The sequence below is a fragment of the Triplophysa rosa genome, linkage group LG11, assembly GCF_024868665.1.
Source record: "Triplophysa rosa linkage group LG11, Trosa_1v2, whole genome shotgun sequence".
In the NCBI taxonomy this organism is placed as follows: Eukaryota; Metazoa; Chordata; class Actinopteri; order Cypriniformes; family Nemacheilidae; genus Triplophysa; species Triplophysa rosa.
In genome coordinates this window covers 9,323,900-9,351,867 of record NC_079900.1, presented here as the reverse complement: position 1 = coordinate 9,351,867, position 27,968 = coordinate 9,323,900, and the positions used below count along the sequence as shown (strand labels likewise).

The 27,968-nt window shown below is 38.3% G+C and overlaps 1 protein-coding gene across 1 annotated transcript; it reads right to left on the bottom strand.

Moving 5' to 3' along the window:
• Positions 1-43: 43 nt before the first annotated feature.
• Positions 44-27,444, bottom strand: kcnh4a (potassium voltage-gated channel, subfamily H (eag-related), member 4a). Its single transcript, XM_057346630.1, has 16 exons — positions 26,707-27,444; positions 20,223-20,456; positions 19,266-19,397; positions 18,684-18,808; positions 17,051-17,312; positions 16,119-16,276; positions 15,803-16,010; positions 14,797-14,991; positions 13,038-13,237; positions 8,477-8,726; positions 8,033-8,232; positions 5,535-5,573; positions 4,395-4,744; positions 4,228-4,313; positions 3,501-3,577; positions 44-3,292 (listed from the first exon to the last, which is right to left on the bottom strand). The coding sequence occupies exons 1-16, from the start codon at positions 26,780-26,782 to the stop codon at positions 2,384-2,386; spliced, it is 3,501 nt and encodes a 1,166-aa protein (XP_057202613.1). The 5' UTR covers positions 26,783-27,444; the 3' UTR covers positions 44-2,383.
• Positions 27,445-27,968: the final 524 nt, after the last annotated feature.

Here is a 27,968-nt window from a genome sequence, read left to right as displayed (position 1 = left end):
ATATATAAGATAATAAATAAGATAATACAATTTAGTTGTTATGGGGTACTCTGTAAAATTGTCATGGAAAATAACTGACTCTTGTTCGTTGTCAAACCAAATAACAGGCTCTAAGTGTAAAATCAGCACTGCATGTGCCTCAAAGTCATGTAGTAAACAATTATCGCCAAGCCGGGGCGCTACAGGCTAGCCGCTAGTCAATTAAACATTAAATGGTTTATATTTCATTTCGGTGTGTTAACGTGGTTTTCATCTGTCAGCAGTAGTATGAACTATATAAGACCCACAGAATAGTTTAATTACGATTAATTTTGTCTGCGCTTCAAAGAGGCCGTAAACGTTTTCATCCAATGTCATTTTTCTTTATTTAGCTCGTAGTCGCATACTGGTATTTAAATCTGATATTTTCTACAATGCTTTAGATTCAACAAAACCTGCTAATTATCGCAGCGGTATATGTGCAGCAATCAGTGAGCAGCGTGTCATTAAGGTTGTGTGGAGGCGGAGAGCGCACATATTCTGCTTTAATAACTGCGCAAAAGTTACACACCGACAACCGTTTCCACTCATTATCTAGGAAATATTAAGTTTATAATAATAAAGTTTAAAGCTTAGGACCACATTCTATATTTTAGGTCTTCTAGAACTAATTATTAGAAGCCCTAGTTTTCAGTCCTGATGGACTGTCTATCTCTATAAATGTACCTTTGGGCTGTTATTTCCCCTCAATAATAGGCTATACTTTATGTCTGGATCTTTGCCTGTGATAGATTTTTAATCATTTTTAATAATAAATTAATCTGAGATATTTGAGCAGGCCAAATCAACGCCCACTGACTGCCCCATCCGCCAACAACATTATATAAAAACACCATAAGAGATGCAGAGATATACTGTAGATACTTCATAATTTGTTGACATACATCAGAGCGTCCTGGGGAGGGACTGAGAGATAACAGGTTGTTAGTATTAAGATTATCCCTCAATCGAGCAGTGTGTGGGTAGCCTCCTGCGGCTAATGATGTGTCTGGAGCCCTGATGTAGACAGAAAGAGAGAGGGCGAGAGAAAGAGAGAGATATAGTGGGCGTACAGAGATAAAGAGAGCCTAAGAGAGATCTGTGCAACACAGCAGTATTAGTATATGTTGTATAAACTTGTTTGGACTGTGTCTTTGGAGGTTGAGCATGTGAACTGTATATTTATCACGTTGACATCGTACAGTTTCTGTGATGAACTTTTTAGCAAACAAACAATATCAACAAGCTCTTTACGTGGTATTTTGTAGCCTAAAGATTTATTGTTTAACCTTTGAATAGCCCACGGGAGAGAAACTATATGGATTTCTTTCGTGAGGAATCAATAAGTAATTCCTCCTGAAGTTCTGGTTTCAGTAGTACATCTTAAAAATCGCAGCTACAGTAGCCTATCTGCCGCAAAGGAGCCTAATTAACTGCCAATACAATCTGTTATGTTATTTAAGTCCAGACAGCCTGCTTCTCAAGTAATTGGCCAATCAAATCTACTCCATTAAATAAGCAATGGCTGGCAAACAAGTTTATGGTTTATTCTCCGAGGATGACATTGTCAACAGGCAAATGTTTTCTTCTTTTTTTTTTTACAATTGCATGGCTTTTCATTTAGGCTCAGATGAGAGATTTATTTAACAATACCAGTATAAAAGAGGCCCATTTTGCAAGAGAAAGTCTTTAAAAATGATATTTGAAGTGAGAGAACTAAATGAATATAAATCATGTGCATGAATCAATATATTTTTTCAGACGCTCAGCCACAAAAATAAATCCATATCATTATCATTACATATTTTACACATGCTTTTAAACATATAAACTGAGATCAAAGTAATGCACTTTTGAAATGTGTCTGGGTAATAAAGATACATTTATCTGTTTCAAGTTTTTTAAACGTAGAGCTTCAAAATCGGGCTCTGACAAAAACGCAGCGTGACAACAGAGCCTGGAAATTCTGGCACTTTGTGATGCATGACTCAGTCCCGGGGGACAGTGTACAAAACCTACACAGTGAAATTGCCAATGTAAAACCAAGCCCTGTGGAGCAACATAAAACTAACAGTTGGAACAGACTGCACGCGTAGCCTAAATACAAACAGGGGTAATGACTCATTCAGACAAGTTCCACTGTAATTGTGGAGTTTTCATTTATCTTAAAACAATAGTCTTGGTCAAAACTCAGAACCCACAGCCGCAAACCACCAATTTGCCACTGCAATATATCTAATATAACCCATATACACAGCATGGCAAATGCGCTGTATTTGTCCTAAGCGAAGGCAGTAACCATGCAGTAGACAAAGACACTGTTAACGTTAGCATGTACATGCATCTTCATCCAGGATTAGCTACGTCACTCCTTAGCAGGTCCATGTTCTGATTTTTCCTTTTCTCCAGTAGATGCTAAAATGGGATTAAGTACGTGAAAAGGACTTGACCCCACCAGGTCATTCTGTCTGGGTCCCGTGGGGAAATGCAGCATATTTGTACTACAAATCCCAGCATGCATAAGTGAACTGACAGCTATGAGAGGTTGTGATGGGCCTGTTGGTGTAATGGATGAATGGATCGGCGTGGGAGCTCTGGAATGCTGGCACGTTAGGTCAGAGGTCATCTGTAAACTCAGAGAAGGATGAGATTGACTCTGGACGCTATAGCTGCATAGAGGCAACGTGTTGCTAGGGGTAACAGTGGAACCTCCACTTCTAACCTGAGGAACCAATCCACTGGCGGGAAAAGCTGAAGCCAAGCCCAGGAGAGACCCTCCAGTACGGGGACCCTGATGTCTTAGATATGGTGAATTGGGTGTGGTCTTAGAAGTCTGACAGGGGATTGGCTGACTCTCTACGCCCAGGGTGGCAACCCTTTCCTGGTCAGGGCAGCATGGAAAATGGGTGTAGGTTGAGTGGGGATTAGGCGTTTGATGAAGGAGTTCAATGTCCCCTTCCTGCCCCAAAACAGAGCCTCTTTCCTGGGCATGGCTTTCACCGCAAGTGCACGTGTGCCTGGATCCTAAAGAATCTCTCAGAGAGGTGTCCGGTTGTAAACAGGCACCAGCAGACATGTTATAGCCCAGCCGAGATGACCAGTCGGTTGTAGAGGAGGCCACGTTGGTAAAGTTGGATGACGTGTGACAGCTGTAAGAGCTGAAGGGGGCAAGAGAGGAAGTGAAGTGAGATGGGGTCACGTGGCTGTGCAGGAACTGCATCATTTCATGAAGCTCCTTGGTCAGCGAGGACACTTCCTGGTTCAGGTGGTTCATCTGCAAAGCAAGAAATAAGATTAAATCGAATACTTAAATAAATGTATAATATACGTATAAATAATAAATCAACCAAAATATGATTATAAATTAAAGTAATAAATTATAATAGCCTATAATAAATTATAAGATTTAATAAGAATGATTAACAACTGAAATGATATGGCTATAATGTGTTGTGATATTTTTAGTGTGTGTGTCCTGATACCTCTGCATTGAGCTGACGGAGACTCTGTCTGACTTCCTCTGTCTCAAGCAGCAAGTTTGCGCCCACCTGAAATGGGTCTAAAAGGACAAAAAAAGTAGTAAACTCACGTAAGTCCCCTATGTGGAAAATAATATTAACATATGGGCAGATTCTTATTTCTTATTATGGTCATCATTTACTAACCCCCGAGTTGTTCCAAATCTGTATTTTGAATCTATTTTGAACAAAGCTTGTAACCAAACAATTCTTGGCCACCACTGACTACCATAGTAGGAAATATTACAATGGGTAGTCAAAAGTGCCGCAGAACTGTTTGCTTTCCTACATTCTTCAAAATATCTTCAAAGAACAAATAATTTTTCCTACTATGGTAGTCAATGGTGGCCAAGATCTGTTTGATTACAAGCATTCTTCCAAATATCTCTATTTGTGCTCATCAGAACAAAAAAACAATAATACAGATTTGGAACAACTTGAGGGTGAGTAAATGATGACAGAATTTCCGTTTTTGGGTGAACTGTTCCTTTAATGTAATTGTAGCCACTAAATGTGCAATGTGTGTTTACATTTTTAGATATTTCAGAAACCATGAAAATTTAATTTGCTTTGATAATTGTTTTTGCAAGCTCACTATCAATTGACTATTTCTATCAACCAAAAACACACATTTGATTTAAAACAAGTCTAGTTTGCACTAAGTCTCATATTAAACAACCATTCCCCTCACCTTTGACCTCTGTGTTAGGAGACTGGTCACTATGCTCAACGTTGAAATGAAACGCATGTTCATTATCCTCAATGCCATCAACAACCCTACAGGACGGACATGAGGACATTAGCTTTTCAATGATCAATATCTGCCCTATAACATATGAAGTTCTAGTTTCTCATTACCTTGGGCTCAGGTCCAGTGGACTGACACAGTTCAGAGCAGGAATAAGAAGTTTGGCTGGCCTGTGGCAGGAGTTCTTTTCTGTTCGAGGAGCGGGCACAGTGCCAACAGACAGGTCCTCATTGAGTGGCATCTGAGGAGAGGGGCTTTGTACCCGGGAGCTCTGAATGGGGGACCTGCAGAGCCGGAGCATACTGAGGTTTCGAAATTCCTCCCCCAGCATGGCACTAAGATTAGGTTGTGATGAAGGACCACCAAACCCAGAGAGCAGGGGTTTCCGGCCCATGTCCTGTCCGGATTCTTCTTGCTCAGTCTCCACAATGAACGGCAGCTTTGAATCGTCAAAGCGTTCCTAGCGGGAGAGACAAGGACACAGAGAAAAGATAAATGTCACTCTTTTAAAATGACTAAAGCCAGTGGTGGAAATGAGTTAGATTCAGCAGGGGTCATTCACTAGTTGGGGACATTTTTCATATTTTTTAACCATAGATGCATAAATTCTCTAAGGCCAAATGATCTGAGTCACGCTACCCACATTAATTTTATAACAATATATTCTTACTGTATGTCAATGGTTTATTTGTGTTTCTTTTCATTTCCCCTGTAATATTTTTAAGGAGAAACATCTGAAAAAGTCCCTACATAAATAAACCATAACTCAGACTTCTAAACTTTCACACTTCTCAGCAACCTCTGAGCACTAAAATGTCTTCCGTGCTGCCTCGTAATCCCACTGAGACCCGTTGCTCCCTTCCTCTGCTTGCGTGATGTAAGAACACAATTATTAACGAGTCATTGTTCCGTGTCATTATGTTCTTCAGAGTTTTTGTGTCCGTGTATGTGTTCTGTGTGACTGTACTGATCATTAGGACAGCTGGCAATGCATTCAGGCGCTGGGGTCAGTGCCACAAACAGATTGCTAATTCACCTGTTAAAGACACATCCAGATGAGCTTCCGTCTGCCAGCTCTGATGTCTCTCACACACAGCGGCGGGCAGTGACGCTAATAATTGGGAGCTTATGTAACATGGCTTTTTGATCAATACGGGCATTTCGGTTCATGCGTGTGTGTGATGTTAAGGGATTATACGAACAAAAACATGAAAATAACAGATAGCACAAAAAGTGTTCAATGGTGTTACCTGTGGGAGTCGTGTTGAGCGTGTAAATCTGGCTTGGCCCTGTTGAGAAACAAGAAAATCGTATTACTGTAAATAATTCAAGCTCAAAAAGCTCATTGAGCATCTTGTATTAAACAATTGGAGTATGTGGCCATTGCAAAATTAAAGGGGCAGTTCACCTAAAAATTAAAATCATTTAATCACCCTCGTGATGTTCTAAATCTGTATACATTTCTGATTTCTGATGAACACAGAGAAAGATATTTGGAAGAATGCTTGTAACCAAACAGTTCTTGGCCACCATTGACTACCATAGTAGGAAAAATGACAATGGTAGTCAAAAGTGCCCCAGAACGGTTTGCTCTTCTACATTATTCAATATCATTTGTGTTCAACAGGACAAAGTATTGTTACCTACTATGGTAGTCAATGGTGGCCAAGAACTCTTTGGTGACAAGCATTCTTCTAAATATCTTTCTCTGTGTTTATCAGAAAAAAGAAATTGATATAGATTTGGAATAACTTGAGGGTGAGTAAATGATGACAGAATTTTCATTTTAGGGTGAACTGTTCCTTTAAATATTTACTGTGAATATGTGTATCAATATGTGCTACCTCTATGTACAATAAAACATTGTTGCTGTCCTTCTGAAACCTTGTTTCTTCTTGTACCTTGTATCTGTATTTCGATTTTTATTTTACCATAAATCATTATGTTAGTCATGTTTTTCTTATGTTTTTCACTGGGTTTTGCAAATATCTAACCAATAAAAAGTATTAAAAAGTGCTTGTCAACTTTGACAACATATTTCGTTTTTCAGTATTTAATCATTTAAAAGTACAGTGTTTTTTTTTTTCAAAAACAGCGAATTTGGACATCCAAGGTTTTGGAAGGACAGCAACAATATATTACAAATCAAGAAAGTAACATAGGCAATAATAATCCAAGTTCAAATTAATTTAAAGATTGGGTAACACACGCAGTTTCTGCCAATCTCATAACAATCTTGAGTACCTATACAGTAGTATTGCATAAGTCGTATCTTCGAAGAGTATTTAATTTGATCAAATTTATAAAAGAGAGATACAGCTGTACGATTATTTCTGGAAAAAGACGAGCTGCTGGAGGCAGGCAGGGGGACGGAACTACAGCACGAGCACACAATACATCATCACATTAATCCCTTCGTGTTTTTTACATTATGCATATACGCCGATTGACTTGCTGCGTGCAGTTCATGTCTGGCATCTTTTACCACTGGGACCGCGCCATCTATCAGTTTCAAACGATCTCCAAATCCAGCTTTATATCAAACGTTTATATGATACCCATCACTGAAATGCCATGAACAAACAAACACACCTAAACTTCTCTCACTATTGCAAGAGTAACGAGCTGCAGCTGCAGGCCCACAGTGCAGCCAATCTTGACACAGCGCAGCCACACTGCAAAAAATGACTTTCTTACTTAGTCTTTTTTTCTTGTTTTCCAGTAAAAATGTCTAAACATTCTTGAATCAAGAAGCATTTTCTTGATGAGCAAAATGACCTAAGAAAATAAGTCTAGTTTTTAGTAAAAAAAATTAAATTTCAGTGAATTTGTGCTTAAAACGAGCAAAAAAATCTGCCAATGGGGAAAGAAAAATAATCTTGAATTAAGGTTTACCTTTTTGTTAGTCACTCAATTCAAGATTATTTTTCTTACCCCATTGGCAGATTTTTTTGCTTGTAATTTCATACTTTTTGACTAAAAACAAGACTTATTTTCTTAGGTCATTTTGCTCATCAAGAAAATGCTTCTTGATTCAAGAATGTTTTTACTGGAAAACAAGAAAAAAAGACTAAGTAAGAAAGTCATTTTTTGCAGTGCAATCTTGATAAGCGGGTCTTCCTATAGCTCGTCGGTTGGCACGTGGGCGGGCTATTTCTTTCGCCTTGCCGTGGGAGTGCTTTTCCGGGAGAATTGCCCAATAAAACGAATCAGTTACGAAACAGGGATCCAGACTTATAAAAAACGTTCCGAAACAAGTTTGAGTGCTGAGGGAGTGTATCAAGCACAGAAATACTACATCACACGTCCAACTTGTTTTTTAACAAGTTGACCATGTCAAGCATGAGAAGCCAGCACTTTTAACAGTGTAAAAAAGTCAGAATGCATGAAACAGCATGTTACCCCATCTTAAAAATGAGAAGAAGAATATCACAAAGTGCTATAAGAGATATTGGTTGCCTGAAAGGACAGTCAGTTGCAGTTTAGGGGTCATTATACAGTACAAATAATTCTAAACTCAGAATGCGGCAAATGGCTGGTCAGAATCAAGTAGTTTAGTATCTATTTTTCATACTTGAATTTGAATATTTGACAGATATGAAATGTATACATGTGACTGAGTGCTTCACATATATGATGTAGAATTGCATAATATACTGCATAAACTTGTACTGAACAGGCAAATCTTGTACAACTGTGTGTGCTATGGTTACACTTTATTTTCTGCCAGTCTTGAAAGACAGTTTACCTCTCTGAGGTTGTAGGTGAGATTGTGATGTATATCCTCATTGAAGCGGCTGCTGTATTCTGGGTAGAGTTCGAGAACCTCCTGAAGAGCTCTTACACTGATGTACTGTAGGTCACAGTAGGTCAGAGCTTTCACATCTGCATTAGCCTTGATCACCTGATCCTTCCCCGGCAGGTCTGCACCAATCAGGTCTCCTTTACCTTTAAGCCAATCATATCAGGTGCATCTATGTCAACTCTCTTGTTGTCTAGGTGTTTTAAAAAACATTTAAATGAATTCCCTATTTTACCCTTAAAGTCACACAGCCCTTTTTTCAATCAATTTGAGTGCTTTGTCAGTCTGAGCTGATACTGACTAATATATCAAGTTTATTAAAAGGAAAGGCTCAGATTGTCTGCAGGAAGTTGGTTGGATTTGAAGTCTGACAAGATGAGAAGAACATACCCAGTATGGCCAGCACCATGCCGTCCTTCAACACTTCTAGAGACCCCGAGCAGACAAAGTGTTGAGCATGCAGGGCGTCTCCATGGCGAATAAGATACTCGCCAGGCGCACAGAACGACGTCTTAATGTGCAGAGATAGGGAACGTAGACACCCCCTACTGGCTGAGGAGAAGAGGGGAAGCTGCAGAATATCTTTGTTGAGGTGCATGGCGATGTCTGCACGCAGCTCGTCTGGGAAGTCATGTAAAAGCTAAGGGCGAAAAGATAAACAAATGGACCACATTATTAAAAACCATCTTCATAATCAAATTAGATTTTTCAATTGAATTGAACTAAATGTTCTATGCTCCATTCCCCTAACACCATGTCTACACCGGACGCGCCAAGTCCGGTGTGGACAAAATTTAAAATTATAATGGGTTCTAATGCGTTCTATTGTATCTTGTCGCATCGGGCCACATTAGGTGTATACACGGTGTTACATCAATAGCAAGTAGCATATCATGGTTCATATCTGCACACTAAAAGCTTTTGACATAAAAAAAAGAGGGATAATTTCTTTAATATGCCTCACCCCAATTTTGCTGTTTCATTGGAAAATACTGAATACATAAATAAATCAACACGAAAGAGAAAAAAGAGAAAAGATTTCATTTTCTTAGATGAAGAACTAGATGAGGTAATCCCCCTAAAGAGATAAGATTATCTCTATCAATATGCCGTACCAGCAACTGCTGTCTAAAGGGTGTAAGAGTTCCTGTGAACCGTGCTTTTAGTGTTTCACAATCACTGCATAAATTAAATAAATTAAAAGCGTGACAGAGTGCAAATGAGCTAGGTCCCACTAGTCACTCGTTGTTTTTCTCTGCACACCTAAGATTTTCCCACTGCTGTTTTTATCAAATATGGGTCTCTCCATTGTGAGCCATCCAGTGGCGGAGCCAGAGGGGGTCCAAGGTGGCACTGACACCCCTGACATCCAATTGGCCACCCTGGGTGCCACCCCAAAATTTGATTCGCTACTTACTGTATGTTGATTGACATCTGATTTCACCTCTCGTTGAACAAAGCTTTTATTTTGGCGGCAGTGCTTGCACATGACATCACTGAACACGAAAGTCAAGCGAGTCGGCATTTATCGCTATCTTTACTTTGTTTCGAACAGAAAAAAATAAAGACTGACGAAAGATAGAAAAGAAGCAAATGGTTCGCTGCAATTTGCTAAACAAATGTAATATTAAAACGTACACGCTTTTGCTTGCTAGCCATTTCAAGTCAAACTCAGCCAGGTATGTTTTTTTGTTGAACCATACCATTAATGTGCTATATACCTACTTTCTAACCTTACACTTTTAAATGTTGAATAAATGTAAAGTTTTCACAGCGTTTTCTAACCTTAGATAAATATAAACAGTGTTGGGAGAGATCCCCTTTTTCCTTTAACATTCTAAACAGGTGTACTTCATACAAACTTTAGAAATACACAAGAAGGAAGCATCGTGTTTTAAATAAGTTTCACTGTTTAGCCTTGGATTTAGGATTCCTAAACAACTTCTCATTGTGTAAATTAACGTTAGGCTCCATTAAAGCGGTAGTCCGCAAGTTTTTTGGAGTAAAAATTAGCTAAAACCAATTATTGAGCTAGTACATGAAAGAACGGTGTTTAAAACTGTGTCACTACCCTTGCTGGATTCACCACGGAACGCTTGTAATAATGGTTTGTAATTTGCCCTGTCGGGTCGACTTTTCCGGAGATCCTTATATGGTGTCTTTCGTCTGCGCGTCATTTCGTCACATTCGTACACAGAACGAAGAGGATCCGGCTGCTAGCCAGCTCGTGGATGCTGCGAGTGACAGGCGATTTGTAGCGTGTACTCACAACCGCTGGGTAGGATTTCATACAACGTTTAGTATTATTTATGGCGGCGTTTAGTACTTTTACTTTTAAACGCCAAGCAGTGTTGACATCTGGGGATTCATCATTTGTGAAAAACAAGAACGAACGAACTGAAGACGGTTTACAAAGAAACAGGGAATGTGATCGGACTCGTGCGAAAAGTAATATGGGCAAGGCATTTCAAAGGTGACGGGAACTCCGTGATCTGAAAGGATTGTAAACGGATGTAGACATCGCTTTATGTCTTCTGAACAGGTAAGACAAATTTTTAATATTTCAATAGATAACACAAAAACCGTAGCGCACTTGTTGTGTTAATATAGACGGGTACAGTTTCATCGGTTGTTCTTTCTCTCTTTATGTTCATTATGATAAATGTAATTTAAGACCTATTCGCCCGGGATTAGTATTATCTGGGGACCTCGTGTGATTTAGAAATTACCTCCCCACATCTGTATTTCATTAGCACGGACAAGTGAAGCCTGTTTAAATTTTACTCAAATTTACGGACTTATATCCCGGATATGATGGCAAGGCTTTGCATATAGTATATAATATAGTTGTATGGTGCACAATGATTTATGACCGTGCCTGTCAGCATTTGAGAGCCGCGTTCGGGGATCTTCTGTCCGGTTCGCGTTACGGGAGCTTCCATAAGAAATAACAAAATGACCCAGCACCCGAAATAATATCAAAACACTTCAACACAGCCTCCATTTGCGCTATTTGTGTCTGTTTATGTTCTTATTTGTTTCGTGTTATATCATCTTCCATGTTATCTGTGTTTATTATGCGCTACTGATGTACAGTGAAGATTCTCACCGCTGCACTGTCACAGGCCACGACTCAAAACATCAGACTCATCCGCGCAGTTGAGCAGCGCCGAATCACAACTCACGCAAAGAAATATCTCCGCACATCACCTGCAGTAGCAATTACAAACTGAGATGGCGACAAAGAGGCCAAAGAGGCTTTTACCTCTGTTAAAGCGCCACGGACTGCCGCTTTAACAGAGGTTCCCAACATACATTGTTTACATCAGGGTCGGAAATGAACAGAGGCTTTGGAATAAAATGACAACAAGGTGAAAAAAACTGCTCTCCAAATTCAAGATAAAAGAGGAAAAGCAGTCCCTGCATAATTAAAAACTAGCGAAGACAGTCGCAATCTAAATTAGATGAGGGGAAAATGAACGAATGTGGATGACAGCGTTTTTGCTATGCTACAACTTTGAGCATTTTTCATACTTGAATTTGAATATTTGACAGATATGAAATGTATGTGACTGAGTGCTTCTATCACATATATAATGTAAAATTGCATAATATACTGCATAAGCTTGTACTGAACATGCAAATCTTGTACAACTGTGTGTGCTATGGTTACACTTTATTTTCTGCCTGTCCTGTAAAACAGATGTGATGTTGATGTTGAAGCGGCTGCTGTATTCTGGGTAGAGTTCGAAAACCTCCTGAAGAGCTCTTACACTGATGTACTGTAGGTCACAGCAGGTCAGAGCTTTCACATCTGCATTAGCCTTGATCACCTGATCCTTCCCCTAATTCATTGTATGAATATACTGGCCAATCAGAGGCGTTTAAATGACGGTGAAGAAGAGCTGTGTTGAAGTGCGCCATGCTCAAAAAGTTTATGATTAACAACCGCGTACAGATGCGATGTAAGAAAGAGATTCATTAGAGTAGTCAGACTCTTTACTGTATTACCTGAAGCCATTGAGTGTTTTAGTGATGTTGGATGTTCTTTGTTTGTTTTCTATATAGTATATTTCCCATTTGAGAATAACTGATTTTTATGTTCCTTACAGAATCAAAACAGCGATAAAATAATTCATAAACGCTTCTCAGCTTGTTTTGAAGCGTGTATTCTAATATCTGAAAGTAATAATCAAGATTACAACATCAAGGGCAATAATCAGCATCAATGATTTTGTTTTAATCTTGTAGTCCTATGGAATGAGTGTATGTTTTATCAGATATATGCTGCTCTGATCCACATCAGTTTAAAGACACATCTGGTGCTGCTTTGTTTCTGTTTAAATTAAACAAGTTATCAGGGTTAAACTATGTTTTCAACAATTTCATTATTTATATATTTTATAATTCATTTCATCTACATACTTTTAGAATTACTTTAATCTCATTACTTTTTGCAATTGTTTTGTATACATTTGTCACATTTGTGACAAACTCTGGGAAGTTAATTGTCACTTGTACCTCTTATCAGAAATCCTAGGATTTATTTATATATAATTCGATGCCAGGTCAGGGTTACATACACATTTTATGAAGTAGCCTTGGCCGCCCGATATATAAAACTCTAGCTCCGCCACTGGAGCCATCCAATTTCTATTGCTACATTGACTTAATAATGACAGTGTTCAGTAACAGTGCTATAATTATGCCATTAAAAGATGTGACCCAGATTTGTGCTTATGGATTGTGCTCCATCTGATAATGGTGGTGTGTTATCAAACTGTGATTAGAGCTTTTATTCAGAGAAGTCTACGTATGTTTTTGTTTTGTGAAAACATACATTTTATTCAACTAAAGCATGAGCCACAAAAAGTTTAAATTATTTGAAAATGGTCTCCCAACTTTATAAAGTTGTCAGGTTGGGCAGCTGGTTCTGTTCAAAGGGTCTCACCTCATTGGCATTGATGCCGTTGTTGACAGACCAGGTGGTCTGGAAGTACTCCAGCATGCGCTGTTTCAGCTGCTGGGGCAGGCGGTGCACGCGGATGAAGTCTTTCAGATCCTTCATGCGCGTGTGGTAGAGGGAACGGCGAGAGTACATGCGCTGGATGATGGCTGTCACATTCCCAAACACCACCGCATGCATCAGCGCTGTGGGTGATAACAAGATAGATGACTGCTTATTAAACAGCATGAAAGTGCTAACCAGTGTTCTCTCAACTCTTTGCGTTGTGTAGCAATTTTATAAAATATAAAAATGATATATACTTATATTTATAAATAAATATAACTGGGGGCTTCCAAATGTGGCAATATGAACTTAAATTCTCTATATTTTCATGGATACGCTCTAGGAGTGTAACGGTTCTCGGTAAATAATTGAACCGCACGGTTCTCCACCAACGGTTCAGCACACGGTCCAACGCGCTTGGACCGCGGTTCATCTTAAATCTGACGACGCATTTATAATGTGGTTCGTTAAAAATGATAATGCATAAAACAGACTGACAAAGTTCAGCTAATGTATGTTTGTCGATGGATACACATTTAATACCTAAAACAAATAAAATAACGTAGACAAATTTCAATTGACGTATGCTGTAATATGACCAGTCATTTATGCTTTCATCACCCGGTGTTGTGAGCGCGCGAGTGCAGGTGAGACCTGAACAGCACATGTTGCTGTTTAAACTAAACTCATTCAAGCCTTGCCAATTTAAACATTTAAGTGCAAGATGATGCAGAAGAAAACTCACTTGCGCGCTGTGAGAAGATCCGAAGCGCGCATAAGGAAAGTCTCAGACATGGCGCAAATATTGAGTTGTCTTTGAAGCGCTTAAACGGACAAATTCACACACGAAGTAGGTCAACATGCCTATCTTGTCGAGTATCTTAACAAACATAATAGGTTATGTCCTAAGTGAACGGACGAAACGGACAAAAAACAATGCATGTGTACAGTATCAGTGTTCTGGATGTGTTTCATTCCTCTTAAAGCGACAGCAGCATATTCCTGCTGTCTGTTAAAAGTCAAGGAAATCACTCACTGCTTGTGACTCAATAGCTTCTGTAATTTCAATTATGATTCGTCTTTATTTAATTTGTACATATGCAATGTTATGTTTTATTTGATTACTTTAATCCATTTCTACCTTAAAAGGTATATACAGTATCTTATTTAATTTTCTGCTTTGCTCTGTTGTTTTATTGGTGCTGTTACTTGTAGCTTGATTATTTGTTCTTATTTTTATTTGTCTGTAGTCCCTTTTCCCTGAACATAGCACAAATCGAACCGAACCGAAACCGTGACTCTAAAACCGTGACACAGACCGAACCGTGAGTAATTTGAACCGTTTCACCCCTAATACGCTCTCACAAATGAGTCAAATGCCGACAAATAAAATGCTGCAGATTCATTTAGCCCCCTGACTGAAGATATCTCTTGCTTGTTTCAGAGATTTTTGAGTCTGCTGAAAGTTTTTTTCTGTGAGGAACATAATAAATGCACAGCTCGGAGGGAACAATAGTGTCACGTATAATTAGCCCGTCTGAATCATCTCAGTAAACAATATGTTCTACATACTGAAATTGGAAACCAAACTTTCCTAAACAAGACATTTATTTCAAATGGATGCAAAGTTTCCAAAAACAGGCGACCTCAAAACAAGCTAATTATACATTAGGTCTGAAATATGAGCCGTTGAACACACCCCCGATAAGCATGGTGCAGATGGAGAAGATCTTCTCAGCGTCTGTGTTGGCACAGACGTTTCCGAATCCAACGCTAGTCAGACTGCTCAACGTGAAGTACAGAGAAGCAATGTAGGCGCTGCGCAACGAAGGGCCACCAACTGTACCATTGGTGTACGGAGTCTCCAGACGCTTCCCCAACTCTTGCAGCCAACCTAAAAAAAAAAAACAGAAAACGAGAACGAGAAAGGAAAGATATTAATTTAGGGGACTAAAATTGTATTTGCTTCTGAGAGAAGCTACAGTAATGAATTATGGATGGCGATGATTGCTGGCAGTAGGCCAATATGCATGCAATGTCTGCATTGATTTTGTAATCAATTCACAGATGCAAATGAGGTATTAAGGGGACATATGGCGCGAATACTTGTTTTTATGTGTCTTTGTTGTGTTATAAGTTGCCCGCCCATGCATGTATTAGACACGTAAAATTGCAAATATTAAAGTGTCGGAACAAAAGATGCATCTCAAAGCGAATGCTCACCCAGACCTGCCTGAAATGCCTCGTGTAACCACACCCCCACAAATCCACGTCAGTTCGTGGTATGAGTTGATTAAGACCGCCCAAATGTATACGCAAGTAAGGTGGGCGTACCTGTCAGTACAATTGCTTTGGAACCTGATGTTCCAAATATGGTAAGAGGCGTTACATTTCCGTCACACGATTGCAGTATTCGACCAATCACTACGCACTGGTTAACTGGCCAATCATAGCACACCTCGCTTTTCAGACTGATGAGCTTTGTAAAAAATCTGCGCGTTTCAGAGAGGCGGGGCAAAGAGGAGATACAAACATGCAAGGTATGTGGAAAATACAGCGTTTTTGAACCTTAAATCGTGTATACACATTGCATTACATCTACAACAAACGATAATATTCGTTTTAGCCGTGTCATATGACCCCTTTAAAGTAAAATACCAGTTTCATCATCTTGCATCTTGTCTTTACACCAAACATTCACTCACCGATGTCCCAGGTTAGGGGGTCATTGCTGGCAAGCTCTTTGCGACCAATGACGTACCAAACGCAGGCCAGCCAGTGTGCCAGCAGGGCAAACACAGACATTAACAAAGTAAGAACCACGGCGCTGTACTGAGAATAACCATCCAACTTTTGCAGCAAGCGCAGCAGACGGAGTAATCGCACAGTTTTCAATAAGTGGACGAGGGAAGTCTGTAAAACACACCCGTACAAAGGGTCCAAATTGAACATTTACCAAGCATCCAGCACAGTTTGTATAGCATAAAGTTGTAAGTGCACAGATTTAATGTGACTTCTCACCACTGAGATGTTGAATAAATAGAGCAGGTCAAATGGCAGGGCAGCTATGAGATCCAGAATGAACCAGGTGGTGCAGTAGTGAAGACAGATGGAGCGAGAATCATAAACCACCTGACCCGCGGGCCCAACGTAGGTGGTTCTGAAATTCAGGACGATGTCTATGGAAATAAAAAAAAACACTTACAGTCTTTTATTGCACACGCACAACACATGCAAAAAAAAAAGCATAGAGCCATTTTACAAATATGATGTGTCGGCAACCAACATCAGAAATAAAAAAAATCTTCGAAACATCTTTTCCCTAATCAAAAACGAATATTGACTATGCACGTACGAATATTACAAACATGCTAATTGGTGTGATGGAGTACATACTGGACTTCCATAAATATTCATGCCACCTGTTGTCCTAATCCTCAATAATTATTACACGGTACATTTAGTCCCATCATCCAGTTATTTTACAACCTCTGTGCGGCGCATGTGGTTTATTAAATTACTGTCACAGTGGGGCGTCTGCACCTTTTTATCGAAAAGAGATTTCCTTTTTTCAAGCATGTATAAAATCCAGATTACACTGGGAGTGTGTACACGGAAGGGATTTAAAGGGCGGTGCGAGTAGAAGGAGGTCTTCACCCCACTAACATGTTTAAAAAGAGAAAGCTTTTTGAACTCCGACAGATGCTAAGAAGTTAACACTATTTAAAAACAGAACAGCAAAAAAGGTGAAAATAAAGCAAAAAGCGACAAAAAGGGGAATGAAAATGGGTTCTTTGGCCATCCAGGTAATTTTCCAATTCACATTCTACACTGGTGCTTGCTGTTCAAAGGTCGTGAGTTCAATCTTCAGGAAAAATGTTTACTGATGAACTGTGAACCATGAGTGCAAATTGCGATGGATGAAATTGACATTTTGTAACTGTTGCACACACCGAGGATGAAAAGCATCTCCACAGCTATGTCGCTGGCGAGGGTGGTTCTGGAGGCGGAGTTACAGTCTGGGTTGTCATGTTCGCTGTCGTCAGGAGCGGAGAAGCAGACGTTGTAGGGGACGGTCACAGCCACGTAAAATGTTGCAAGGAGGATCAACCAATCCCACAAGGCTTTGCACACACTGTAATGGAGCAAGATGAAACGAGACTTCTGAACCGACGCCACCTTGTACTCCGGTAGGGTTGGCTGTGAAAAAACATGCTGTAAAAGAAATAAAAAGATACCAGATCCTGAAATGATCAACCCAAATTATAGAACAGAAGTCTGTATTACTAAAGTCACTTGTTTTCGCATGCAAGCAAGTCACTTCTCAGCGGTTTTTAAGTGCTGTTTACTTGAGTGCAATTTTCCTCCGTAATTCGTCTTTTTAGTCTGTAGTATTCCGACTGATTCTCATCATAGTTGATCCAAAAATCTTTCACCGAATCTTTAGTGTGAATATGGGGCACGCTGTGCTCTGCCTTTGTGACTGGGGTTTTAAATTAACTGTCGACCCGCAGGCCCAATGTGCACACGCATGCAGTCACCTCATTAAATGGAAGACTTTGCAGATTATCACGTGAACAAATCTCCTAGAACGTGAGGTTAATTAAAATGAACAGATGCAGGCGAGCACCACTCGCTACGAGTCACATAAACCAATCTCTCCAGCTCCTGTCTTCAAAGAAACAACATGAATTTTAAAGGTGAATGGAGCTTTGGAAGCAAATCCTGTGAAGTCACCATCACTTTGCAATTCAAAGAAGCGTGCACTTGAAGTCGTGCTCCACATCTGCAGGAGTGAAAATTTAAATGTGTGCTTAGTCATTTGCGTTAAAGACATTTAAAACACCTGCAACAAATCAAAAGGTTTCATTTATTTTCCCTATGGCTTTTTAATTGCTGCAGATAGGAATGCTCATTGACTCTCCACCTGTAGCATTCAAAATGAAAAATTTGTAAAAATGAGTGAGACATTCTGAGAAGGTGAAGCCACAGCCCATAATGTCGCGGAACAAGAACATTTAACATTTGCTTTGAAATGGCACAGCTACTCTGAATGGTAGAATGTGCTAAAAATATAATTGTCTTAATTTTGTCAGGTCAGAATGAATTTTGTTTTTGATGCAAATATTAAATCTGAATTTTGTCAGGTCAGATATCAGTGAAGCACAGGTGACTTCATTTGCAAACCTGTTTACAAACAACTTAGTAAAAGTTTTGAAAATCAGTTGTAGCTTAAGAGGCTTAAAATCAAATCATGGTTTTCCATGTGTGAAACATACTTTTTCTATACAAATTTAAAAAATGGCATATTCTTTAAACTTACACGAGTAACAAGAATAAAATATTGTCGCTGTTGCACTGAAACTTTGTATCAACATTTTTTATGTTTGTCTATGGGTTTGAAAATGTGTAACCAATTAAAAGTTTTAAATAGAACTTTGCCAAGACAATGTTTAATGCTTGAAAAAATGTGTGTTGAAAAAAGTGGTCATTTTGGAGATGAGTTATCAGTCCGACAGCGACAACATTCTGATTTACTATACAGAAAAACAAGTGAGAATGACTTTGGGTTTCATTTTTACTTACATTAGGCAGCTTCCTTTTGCTCCTATTGGTGAACTGACAGGTCAGGTGGTACAGAACGCTACGGCCTCGCTCACGAGCTTGACTCAGATGGGTTCCACCAGACTTCCTGCTTTGAGTGCCATCCTCTGACACATCAAATTAACATATTATTTAAGAATCTGGCTATAAACTCTCAAAATAACATGTCAAACCTTGAAGAAAAGATCATTTGAATCTAGGGATGTAACAATATCAAAATCTCACTGTACGATAATACCTCGGTATAAAGTTCATGATGATGACTTGGAAACGTGCCATAAGCATCCTCTTTTCTTTATCCTCTTATCATAACTGTTGCTTAGAGGTACGAGTTATAGTATGAGATAAGATAAAATAAAATAATTGCACCAGATGGACCTTGCCAAAGGTAACATCTATTCTTTTTTCTAACATTCTCTATGTTAGGCCCGGAAGACTTATCGTTTCATACAGTCATGTGACCATGATAATATTCAGACAATTGTGCTATAGCGATAACACGATATCGATAATATTGTTACATCCCCATTAGAATCAAACAATGGCTCACTGCCATCCATTTACCTTCTGTGTTAGAGCAGGGATGTGATTTGCCGTACGAGTCAGTGATATTTTTAAAGGACAAGAGAAACAGAACCACTTCTCCTTTCTCATTTTTAATAGGCACGATGTCCAACAGACACCAGAACGACGTTCCTGGAGTCAAAGAAGTTATACCATGAGTGCTTTTATACACGGGCAGCCCACTCTCTAAATGAGAGGTCGCTGAGTAACTTCATAATGCAGTGCTGAGTATGTGTCACATGAGTACAAATAACCTATTCGTTTCTTTTCAGTCTCAAGTTTAGAAATCTAACTCGAATAGGTGACCAAGTAAATGTATGAAGACCGCAATGTGACCAAACTGACACATTAAAGGAAAAGTTAACCAAAAAATGACCATTCTGTCATGATTTACCCTCGTGCTGTGTCATGATTTTCTTTCTTCTGTGGAACACAATAGGAGAAATTTAGCAGAAAGGACTGAGGTGCTCTTTGCTTGACAGTCACCATTTATTTTCATTGTACAGGAATGAACAACTAGGATGTTCTGCTATACAGTAAAAAGCTAATTTTGTTTTACACACAAAGCAAGTCATATGAGTTTTGAAAAGACATGAGGGTAAGTAAATGTCAGAATTTCACATTGCATCCAATATACATTAGAAGGCAAAGTGATGTCCAACATTGAAATATTGACATCTTTGTTCAAATATATGATTTAGGAAGTAATAAAATAGTTTTTTGTGTATGTTTGGAGTTAGAGTTCAAGAAAATGGCTACAAAATATTACTACAAGCCAGAATCAACGAAATATCGTTAACGGATATTGCACTTTTTAGCATAAAGCTTTATTTAAAAAACATTCTATGCCATTTTTGTATATTCGAATAAAACCCTGATATTAATTACATTACAATTAAAAATATTTTCAAGGATCAGTGTGCCTTTAACCAAATTATTTATTTTAACCGTCTTTACCGTGCTTCCTGTAATATTGAACCTCCGTCTGGAACTCCCTCTGTCCCTCTAAAGTTTTCTCCACCTGTTGGGTCACTCTCTCACTTGTTTCCGGTCCGTGCAGGAAGTGACACGTGCATGTCTTCTTCATGACTTCGGTGCGTGCAAACCCGGTGAGGTCACAGAACCCATCTGAACAGTACACAATAGGGTACCCTCGACTTCCCTGAGCATTGCCCAGCAGGAAGTTACTGTCTGTAGACACCAAACATAGACACACAAAAGTAAGCAAATTAAAAAAGAATAGTGTTACAATTCATTAAAACGGTATTACCATCATCCTATGGAAGGCTGTATGTCACAATACAGTACTCTACCTCCCTCCCTCCCTCTTTCTTTTGGTAAGACTCATTATCATGGTAATTATAGGCTTCCTGTTTTATTCCCAATGCTTTGGATCGGTGGCTGAAAACTAAAGGAACTGTGTATTGTTTCCATAGTAACGCTGCTATCCATTTCACCTAAATTGTGCAGATTATATAAGAATTGATTGACTGTGGGTGTCTGTGTACTGTATGTGTGAAAGAGTCTTAGGATGGCCTTTGGCTCTCAATGCTAAATATATCAATCGCAGCTAATTATCTTGGACCCCAAGCTGGCAGACCCCTTTCCCACAATACACCAGTCAATTGGTGAATACAGGAGCTATCAATACACCAAAACCTAGTATACTAGAAAATAACCTCTTAAAACACAAATTAATGTTTTTCCAGCGACCCCACACACCCTTCGGTCAACCATGCAGATTAACCGTATTGAATAAAGCTTTATGAAAATCAATCACTGAACAAGGCAAAACAGACAAGTGACTAGTATCATGTTACATATTACATATCTTTCATAATTATTGTTTTGGGGAATATATTTCATCCATCCATCAATTGTTCAATTAACCCCCATTTTCACTTGTTTGTGGAAGAATCAATAGGGTGCAGTGGCGCAGCAAAACTAAATAAAGTGATTCCTGATCCACCGGTCTGGACATCAACCTCAGTACACAAAACACCCCCCATAGTGAGCCGGTTTCTGTGCTACTCACTTAATGAATAAACAGATGAATGACTGTATAATAGAGAATGAAGCGATTTATGTTCCCAAAATGAGCAAATAAAACAGTTGAGGGGTTCATGTTTCATACACTCAGTGAATACCATACATTTAACAAAGGAACTTTTAGTTTAGAGTTTAGATCTGTTGATGTTATTTTTGAAATAACAATATTGCGTGTATGCTTTCAAGGTGCATTTTATTAATTTCGTGTTCTCTGGGAATCAAAATCAGACCTGCAATAAAGCTAAATATTCAGGTCAATTTGTATGTGCTCTTGTCTGACCATTTTTAGTGTTCATCATTATCACAGGCTGAAATCTGTCTACGGTATCAGATAAGCTGGAAAGAATGTTGTGCATTATAGTCATCTCGAAGTAAAAACAAAAGTATGCCTAATATCACCCTGTAGATCTACATCAAGCCCAAAAAAGGCCATACTCAAACACAGCAGAATAAAAATCTGGTGTTTTGTGGTTTGTGCATTCTAGAAAGAAGGAGTGGTGATACTAAAACTATTCAGGCTCATATGATTTCCATACGTACACAAAAACATCCTTTGCTAATTACATTTCAAATGAAAACTTGTATTTTTATACACCAATACTACAATAAACTATACGAGAAAAATTAAATTGAATAGATGTTGATACCTGGCATCAAATACCTATTTTGGTCCTTGGGAATTACGCTGGATTAACGTTTTATTGACAATTGGATGAAATAAAAAATAAACATGTAAAGTATATACATACAAAGAATATCTAAAAGCACTTTTGGTAACAAAACTGTAAAAATAAACAGTATCATAAAACGATCGAGCTTTACACTCTGAAAAATAGACTTCAGGTGATTTGGATTATGCATTTAACAACAACTAGTCACATTTTTCATAATTCTACAAAGGAAAAGTGGAATAAAAACCCAAAATAAATAAAGAAGTTCATGAACTGTGTGTGTGTGTGTGTGTGTGTGTGTGTGTGTGCGTGTGTGTGTGTGTGTTTAAAAATGCATATCTACCCAATTAAATGCCCATGACTGTTAATGTCACGACACGTGACAGTTTTAAAAGTTATAGATATTGATATTTTTATCACTGTATGCTGTGGTTTTAAGACAAGATGTTCTCAGTATCAGTTGCTATGGAAATATATAAAAAGATAATAAAAAAATATATGTCAATGTGCCTATTTCTGCTGCTGAGGTAACCAGGAGACAGTGCCTACAGTTTATTTTTAAAATGAACTGTGAAAGCAAGTTCATATCAACGCAAACTAGACAAAACACTCAGAAAGAAATAGGTTTTTAGATATATTTAATGTTGCATTTATTTTCAGAGCATCTTGTACCAGAGTGACTAATGTGCACAAATCACATTACTGCCAAACACCTGAACAGAAAAAATACAACACTGCCAGATGAAAGCTGCTAAAAACAGCAGACAAAATATGGCGAAGAATTCTGTTGCTAAGGTAATATGCAACATGCTACTGTACATACACTGTATAGTGCATACAAGAATACATGAGTTGAGGTGAAGCTATGTACAAATGTGTGTCACATTCATATTAATCCATATTCATGAGTAAAATACTTTCTCAGGGATTGAATGCAACTATACGAGTATTCACCAAAAGCCTTCAAACCCTTGAAAAGCCTCGACAAATTTGCCATTTGGTTTATGTCTGCATTTAGGTTTATGAACCCTAGTATTGACTTATTGAAAGGTCCAAATGCCGCAATGCACGTGCACACTTCCATACAATCTTTAATAACATGCTAAAAGGGCGATTAAGACTTAAAATGAATGCTTATGTTCATTCTAAGGCGAGAGGCTGAAAAACAACCTTAGTTTCTCGCAACACGACAACTAGACACACGGCTGGAGGCCAAATCACAGCCAGGCTGACATTCAGACTACAGCACAATCTCTTTGTAAATTATAAAACAACCGTTTTAATAAGACTGAAAAAAGCACATTCCATTCTATTAAAATCTGGTTCAGGCAATTAAAATTATTATGATGAAGAGGGAGACACACATAGAGAGAGAGAGAGAGACACACGTCACGTCTGTCACTCACACATGCACATACTGTCACTGATTTAAGCGATGATGGGGATGGTGTGACACGATATTAAGAGGTCATTTATTAAAGTGATAGAGCAAATGGTCAGCGTGACATTTCATGGTGTGAAAATCTGTCCCTGACAACAGCAGAAAGAATGATTCATGTGACTGGCTGTGCTGAGAGTTGTGAACATTGATTTGTTGAAGAGCATTCACACAGGCTGAGATTTTAATTTCACGTTCGATCCCAGTGAAAAACTTTATTGCTTAGGGTTTTCTTTTATTCCACAGATGTTTCTCCAACATAAAAATATTACAATTGTTGACAGTAGAGAGCTATAAAAAGTAACACTGATAATACTGTAGTTGTGGTCTTTTATAAATAAGATTCAATTTGTTTTGAGCTCATATTGATTGAAATCTCTGGTTTTTCAATTTATTTCTACTTTCAGATTTTTTGTTTTAGTGTCTGAGCTATTCAGATATTTTTGAAATGTCTTATGAAACCCCAGGAGACAAATTTGTAATGTGAACTAAGAAAAAAATCTGAGAAGCAACAGACCTCAGCAAGTGCGCGTTTAATCCCATTGTTGTCCAAATCTGCCAGCGACAGCAGCGACATGATCTCATTCATTTTTAATGGGAGCTTGGCACCTTCCAGGATGTGAACGTGTCCATCAAGGCAACGTTTAAAACGAATCTAACTTCACAAACAATGAGCGACTTTCAGAGCTCACATCATCCATCTCACCAGTTACTTCAGCGGACAGAATATTAGGTAACTTTCTTGTTGTGGGTGAGTTTCTGATTTTATACGACCAGTCTCAGATCATATAAAAGGATGATGTTAAAAAAGATGATACTCATTCCTAATTGATATGACGTAGTTTATATTAAACATTTGAAGTGATATAAAGCTGATTTAAGGTCAATATAAAATGAAACAACATCCAACAGCGGCGACAGTTTTATCTGTTACTATGACAACCAGAATGCCTCCTTATGACCTCATAGAAGACATGAGCATCCTGTTGCTGCTGGTGTGAACGCAGCTTAAGAGAAACAATTGAGAGAAGCAACCGATTCATCAACGGATCAAAAAGACCTTGTGTTTAGAATCCTTACGATGAAACTTATTGTTGTGAATAAAAGCGCACAGAAAGTGAAAGCTTTTTGCTTATTTCACATGATGTAGTTACAAATATTTGTTATAAGTTGTTGTGTTGATGCTGTCATTTAGGGCTGTCACGATTATTAAATAATCGTCTCATCGCGATTGTTTGACCTCATCGCGATGATTTCGGATCATCGCAATTATCGCACATCTCTATAGAAGACGCTAGGGGGAGCTGTAGTGCATCTGCATATTGCATATTTTAGTGTATATATTGTTATTAAAGCATGGTAATACTTGTAAAATGTACCACCACAACACAATCACTTAAAAAAAAAACTAAAACATATACAAATTACCTGCAGTACAATTTAATATTATTTAAGCAAATCTCAGTGTGAAAACCAGTCTACCAAAATTTCATTAACACACAAGTAAAATTTTACTGTAGTCTTGCAAGTGAGAAAAAAACAGACTAGAAGCTTTTCTATGACTGATAGTATTTTAATGGTGGCTTCAATTCACACCTGATCAATTTACTTCATTTACAAGTATTTGGTGGTTGTATTATTGACAGGTAAAAGCCTAAACCTTAAATATATGATGACCCAATTTTTTCCGATGTATTTCCAAGAAAAAAACATAGTCTTGTATTCAGAACAATATGGTCGTTTCAATCGCTGAATCAAAAATGAATGAGAATTAAATGTCAAAGCTCAAAAACAGACAATTAATCGTCATAATCGCCGAAGGCCCAAAACAGACAATTAATCGTCATAATCGCAATGATTTATTAGACAATTAATCGTCAATCAAATTTAATAATCGTGACAGCCCTACTGTCATTATCTTGTATTTATTGGTTTGTTTTATTAGCCTGATCACAGAGCAGTAGTGAAAAGGTGAAAAGCAAACTCTCCAGAGATCCAATTAGCAGACTCCTTACAGACCGACCAGGAAGCAGACTGACACCAGATGCTCGGTTTCACATGTGATATGAGGGTGGCTGAGAGGCTTTGAGCTCTCATTAGGGAAGTACAGGGAGCTTGCGGACTGTCTGAAGGTAAAATAATGTGTGCGGTTCCTATAGCTCAAAGGGTGAATCATACTGCTAGCAACGCAAAGATTATGGGTTTGATCTTAGGAAACAAGCAAAACGGATTAGATGTAAACCTTACACTGTCACGTTGGAAAAAACAGAACCTAATGTGCTGTATTGATGGATTACCCTCTTCCTGCTAAAAACATACTGACTTTTTGACACAGTACAGGTTGAACACTCGCACACTGTCAATGACAAATACTCATGGTTTAGTCATCGCGGCACTCTGTGTTTTCTAAGCAGATATCAAGGCTGTAAAAGGTCAGAAAAGGTGGACCACTTATATAAAACAATCCCTCTCCATCTTTTGTTTTCTGAGTTTGAACCATATTATACAGTGAAACTCCCACGCTACTGAGCAGTGTTCCTATAATGAATAACACTTCTTGATTTTTTTACAAGAAGCTTTTGTGCACATGCACAAACACTCAAATTCAGCAGTTGAACTATAATTTACATGCACAGCAAGAGGTCTCCATGAGTTCCGGAACAACACAAGATGTTATGATACACATATTTAAGCAGAATATTTGTGATAAGAGGAAACAAACAGCTCAGCATCGCTCATCTGAACCACAGACACTAAAATGACAGAATTTCAACTTTTTCAATCAGAGCAACATTTCAGATAGATTTACTGGCTTCATAAAGTATAGTATTTATGGTAAATCAACAGCAATTATATTTTCAAAACAAGCATCAAATAATATAACTTCCATGATTAGTCATTAGAAGAGCTATATTGTTTTTATATGCATATTAAAATATTCTTTAGAAGTGTTACTCCTAAATTAAATATTACACTATTACGTCACAAAAACTTTAACAGTCAGTGTTGCAGGCAAAAGGTATAAAGAAGAATATGTAGACAAAAAGTACATCTTTTTTTGTATACACGAAAAGTATCTTAATAACACAAACTCTTATAATTATGCATATTAAAACAATTATCAGCAAATTACCCCTGTCACTATATACTGTATATAAATATATATATTTATTTACAGTATAATATATATATATATATATATATATTAGAGAGATAGAGGCAGATAGATAGATTTCTGTTATACAGTCTAAAACCTGCAGAACAAACCATGACAAGTACTCACGTGTGCCATCAAAACGCTTGGCAATGGTGTCGAGAAAGGTGTTTTGAGGGGCCAAGAGCCCTTTCATCACTGGCATGGTGACTGATCCTTAGATATCCATCACATAAAGCAATAAAGAGAGTGCCAGAGAAAGTAGAGATCAATGCAATAAAAGACCCCCCAGAGGAGGAGATTTCTGGAAGAGAAGTAAGGCGTGTTGGTTCAGATGAGTTGAAAAACGCTTTTTGTTAAGAACCGTAACTGGAATGCCTTTTGCAAAATTCACATTATTTACTTGAATCCTCCGTTTCTCAGCTCTAAAGACCATTGCATGTTCAACAGCAATCGGATGCTACAACTGTAGTTTGGAAGGATGCATTCTTGTCGATGCAGTTTTTGTCCAGGTGCTTAAGTTTGGTGCTCACGCTCTACAGCCCATCAATTTGTGATGTCACCCTGCACTGTCACGGCTCTTCTGCGCTCTCTTTCTCAACAGCGGTTCAATATACAGGCTTCATTTCTTTTCTTCATTGCTTGGGATCCTATTCTGTCCATCCTATTCAATGTCTTCTATCAATTCTTCAGCCTGTCCACACCTTTTCTTTTAAAATTCCTTTTCTTTGTTTGGTTTTTGGGTTGTCCTAATATAAGGTCAAAAGATGCTCTGCATTCTTCCATGTCCTCTCTCAGTCAGGTGCACAATCTCTACTACATCTCTCCTCTTACGGTTACTCCACTGTCCCTCCCTCTTTCTCTCTGTTCCCATTTCCATCCTCTCTCTTTCTGTCTGTGCCTCTCTCCCACTCTCTTTCAAAACCCAGAAGCACGGGAGAACAATGAAAACAAAATCTACAGATGTACATTTGAGAGCGTTGTGACCATACACATTGTTTTTTTTAAGATAAAAAACAGTATCTTTCATAATCCCAAATGAGAATTTTCACTTTTTTAATAATCTGTGTTTAGCCTCAGAATGCAAAAATTGTGAATGTGGTTAAATATGTGTTTGTGACATGACAATCTGTCCGTAAGCCTGTAGAAACATCTTCTGCAAGTAACCATAGTCCTAATATAGCACATGTAGCACTCTAGTGACTGAGAGACAGTTATAGAGATTGCAATGGGAGCATTACTTTGTGCTAAAGCCACAAATAAAAAAGACTTTAAGGGCTGAAGTGGGTTTAAAGGGAAAGTTGCATTACCAGAAGCATGAAAAGAACGTGGAGAGAGAGAAATGGTGTGAAAGGGAGAGCAGACCAGCCATCTGTGCTCGACAGATATTT

Coding starts and splice junctions, on each gene's coding strand:
- kcnh4a (XM_057346630.1), bottom strand. CDS start 26,782: ATGCCAGTGATGAAAGGGCTCTTGGCCCCTCAAAACACCTTTCTCGAC. Junction 18,809..19,265: donor TCCCTGCTCTAACACAGAAG/GTAAATGGATGG, acceptor TTGATGTGTCAG/AGGATGGCACTCAAAGCAGG. Junction 4,314..4,394: donor CCACTGGACCTGAGCCCAAG/GTAATGAGAAAC, acceptor TCCGTCCTGTAG/GGTTGTTGATGGCATTGAGG.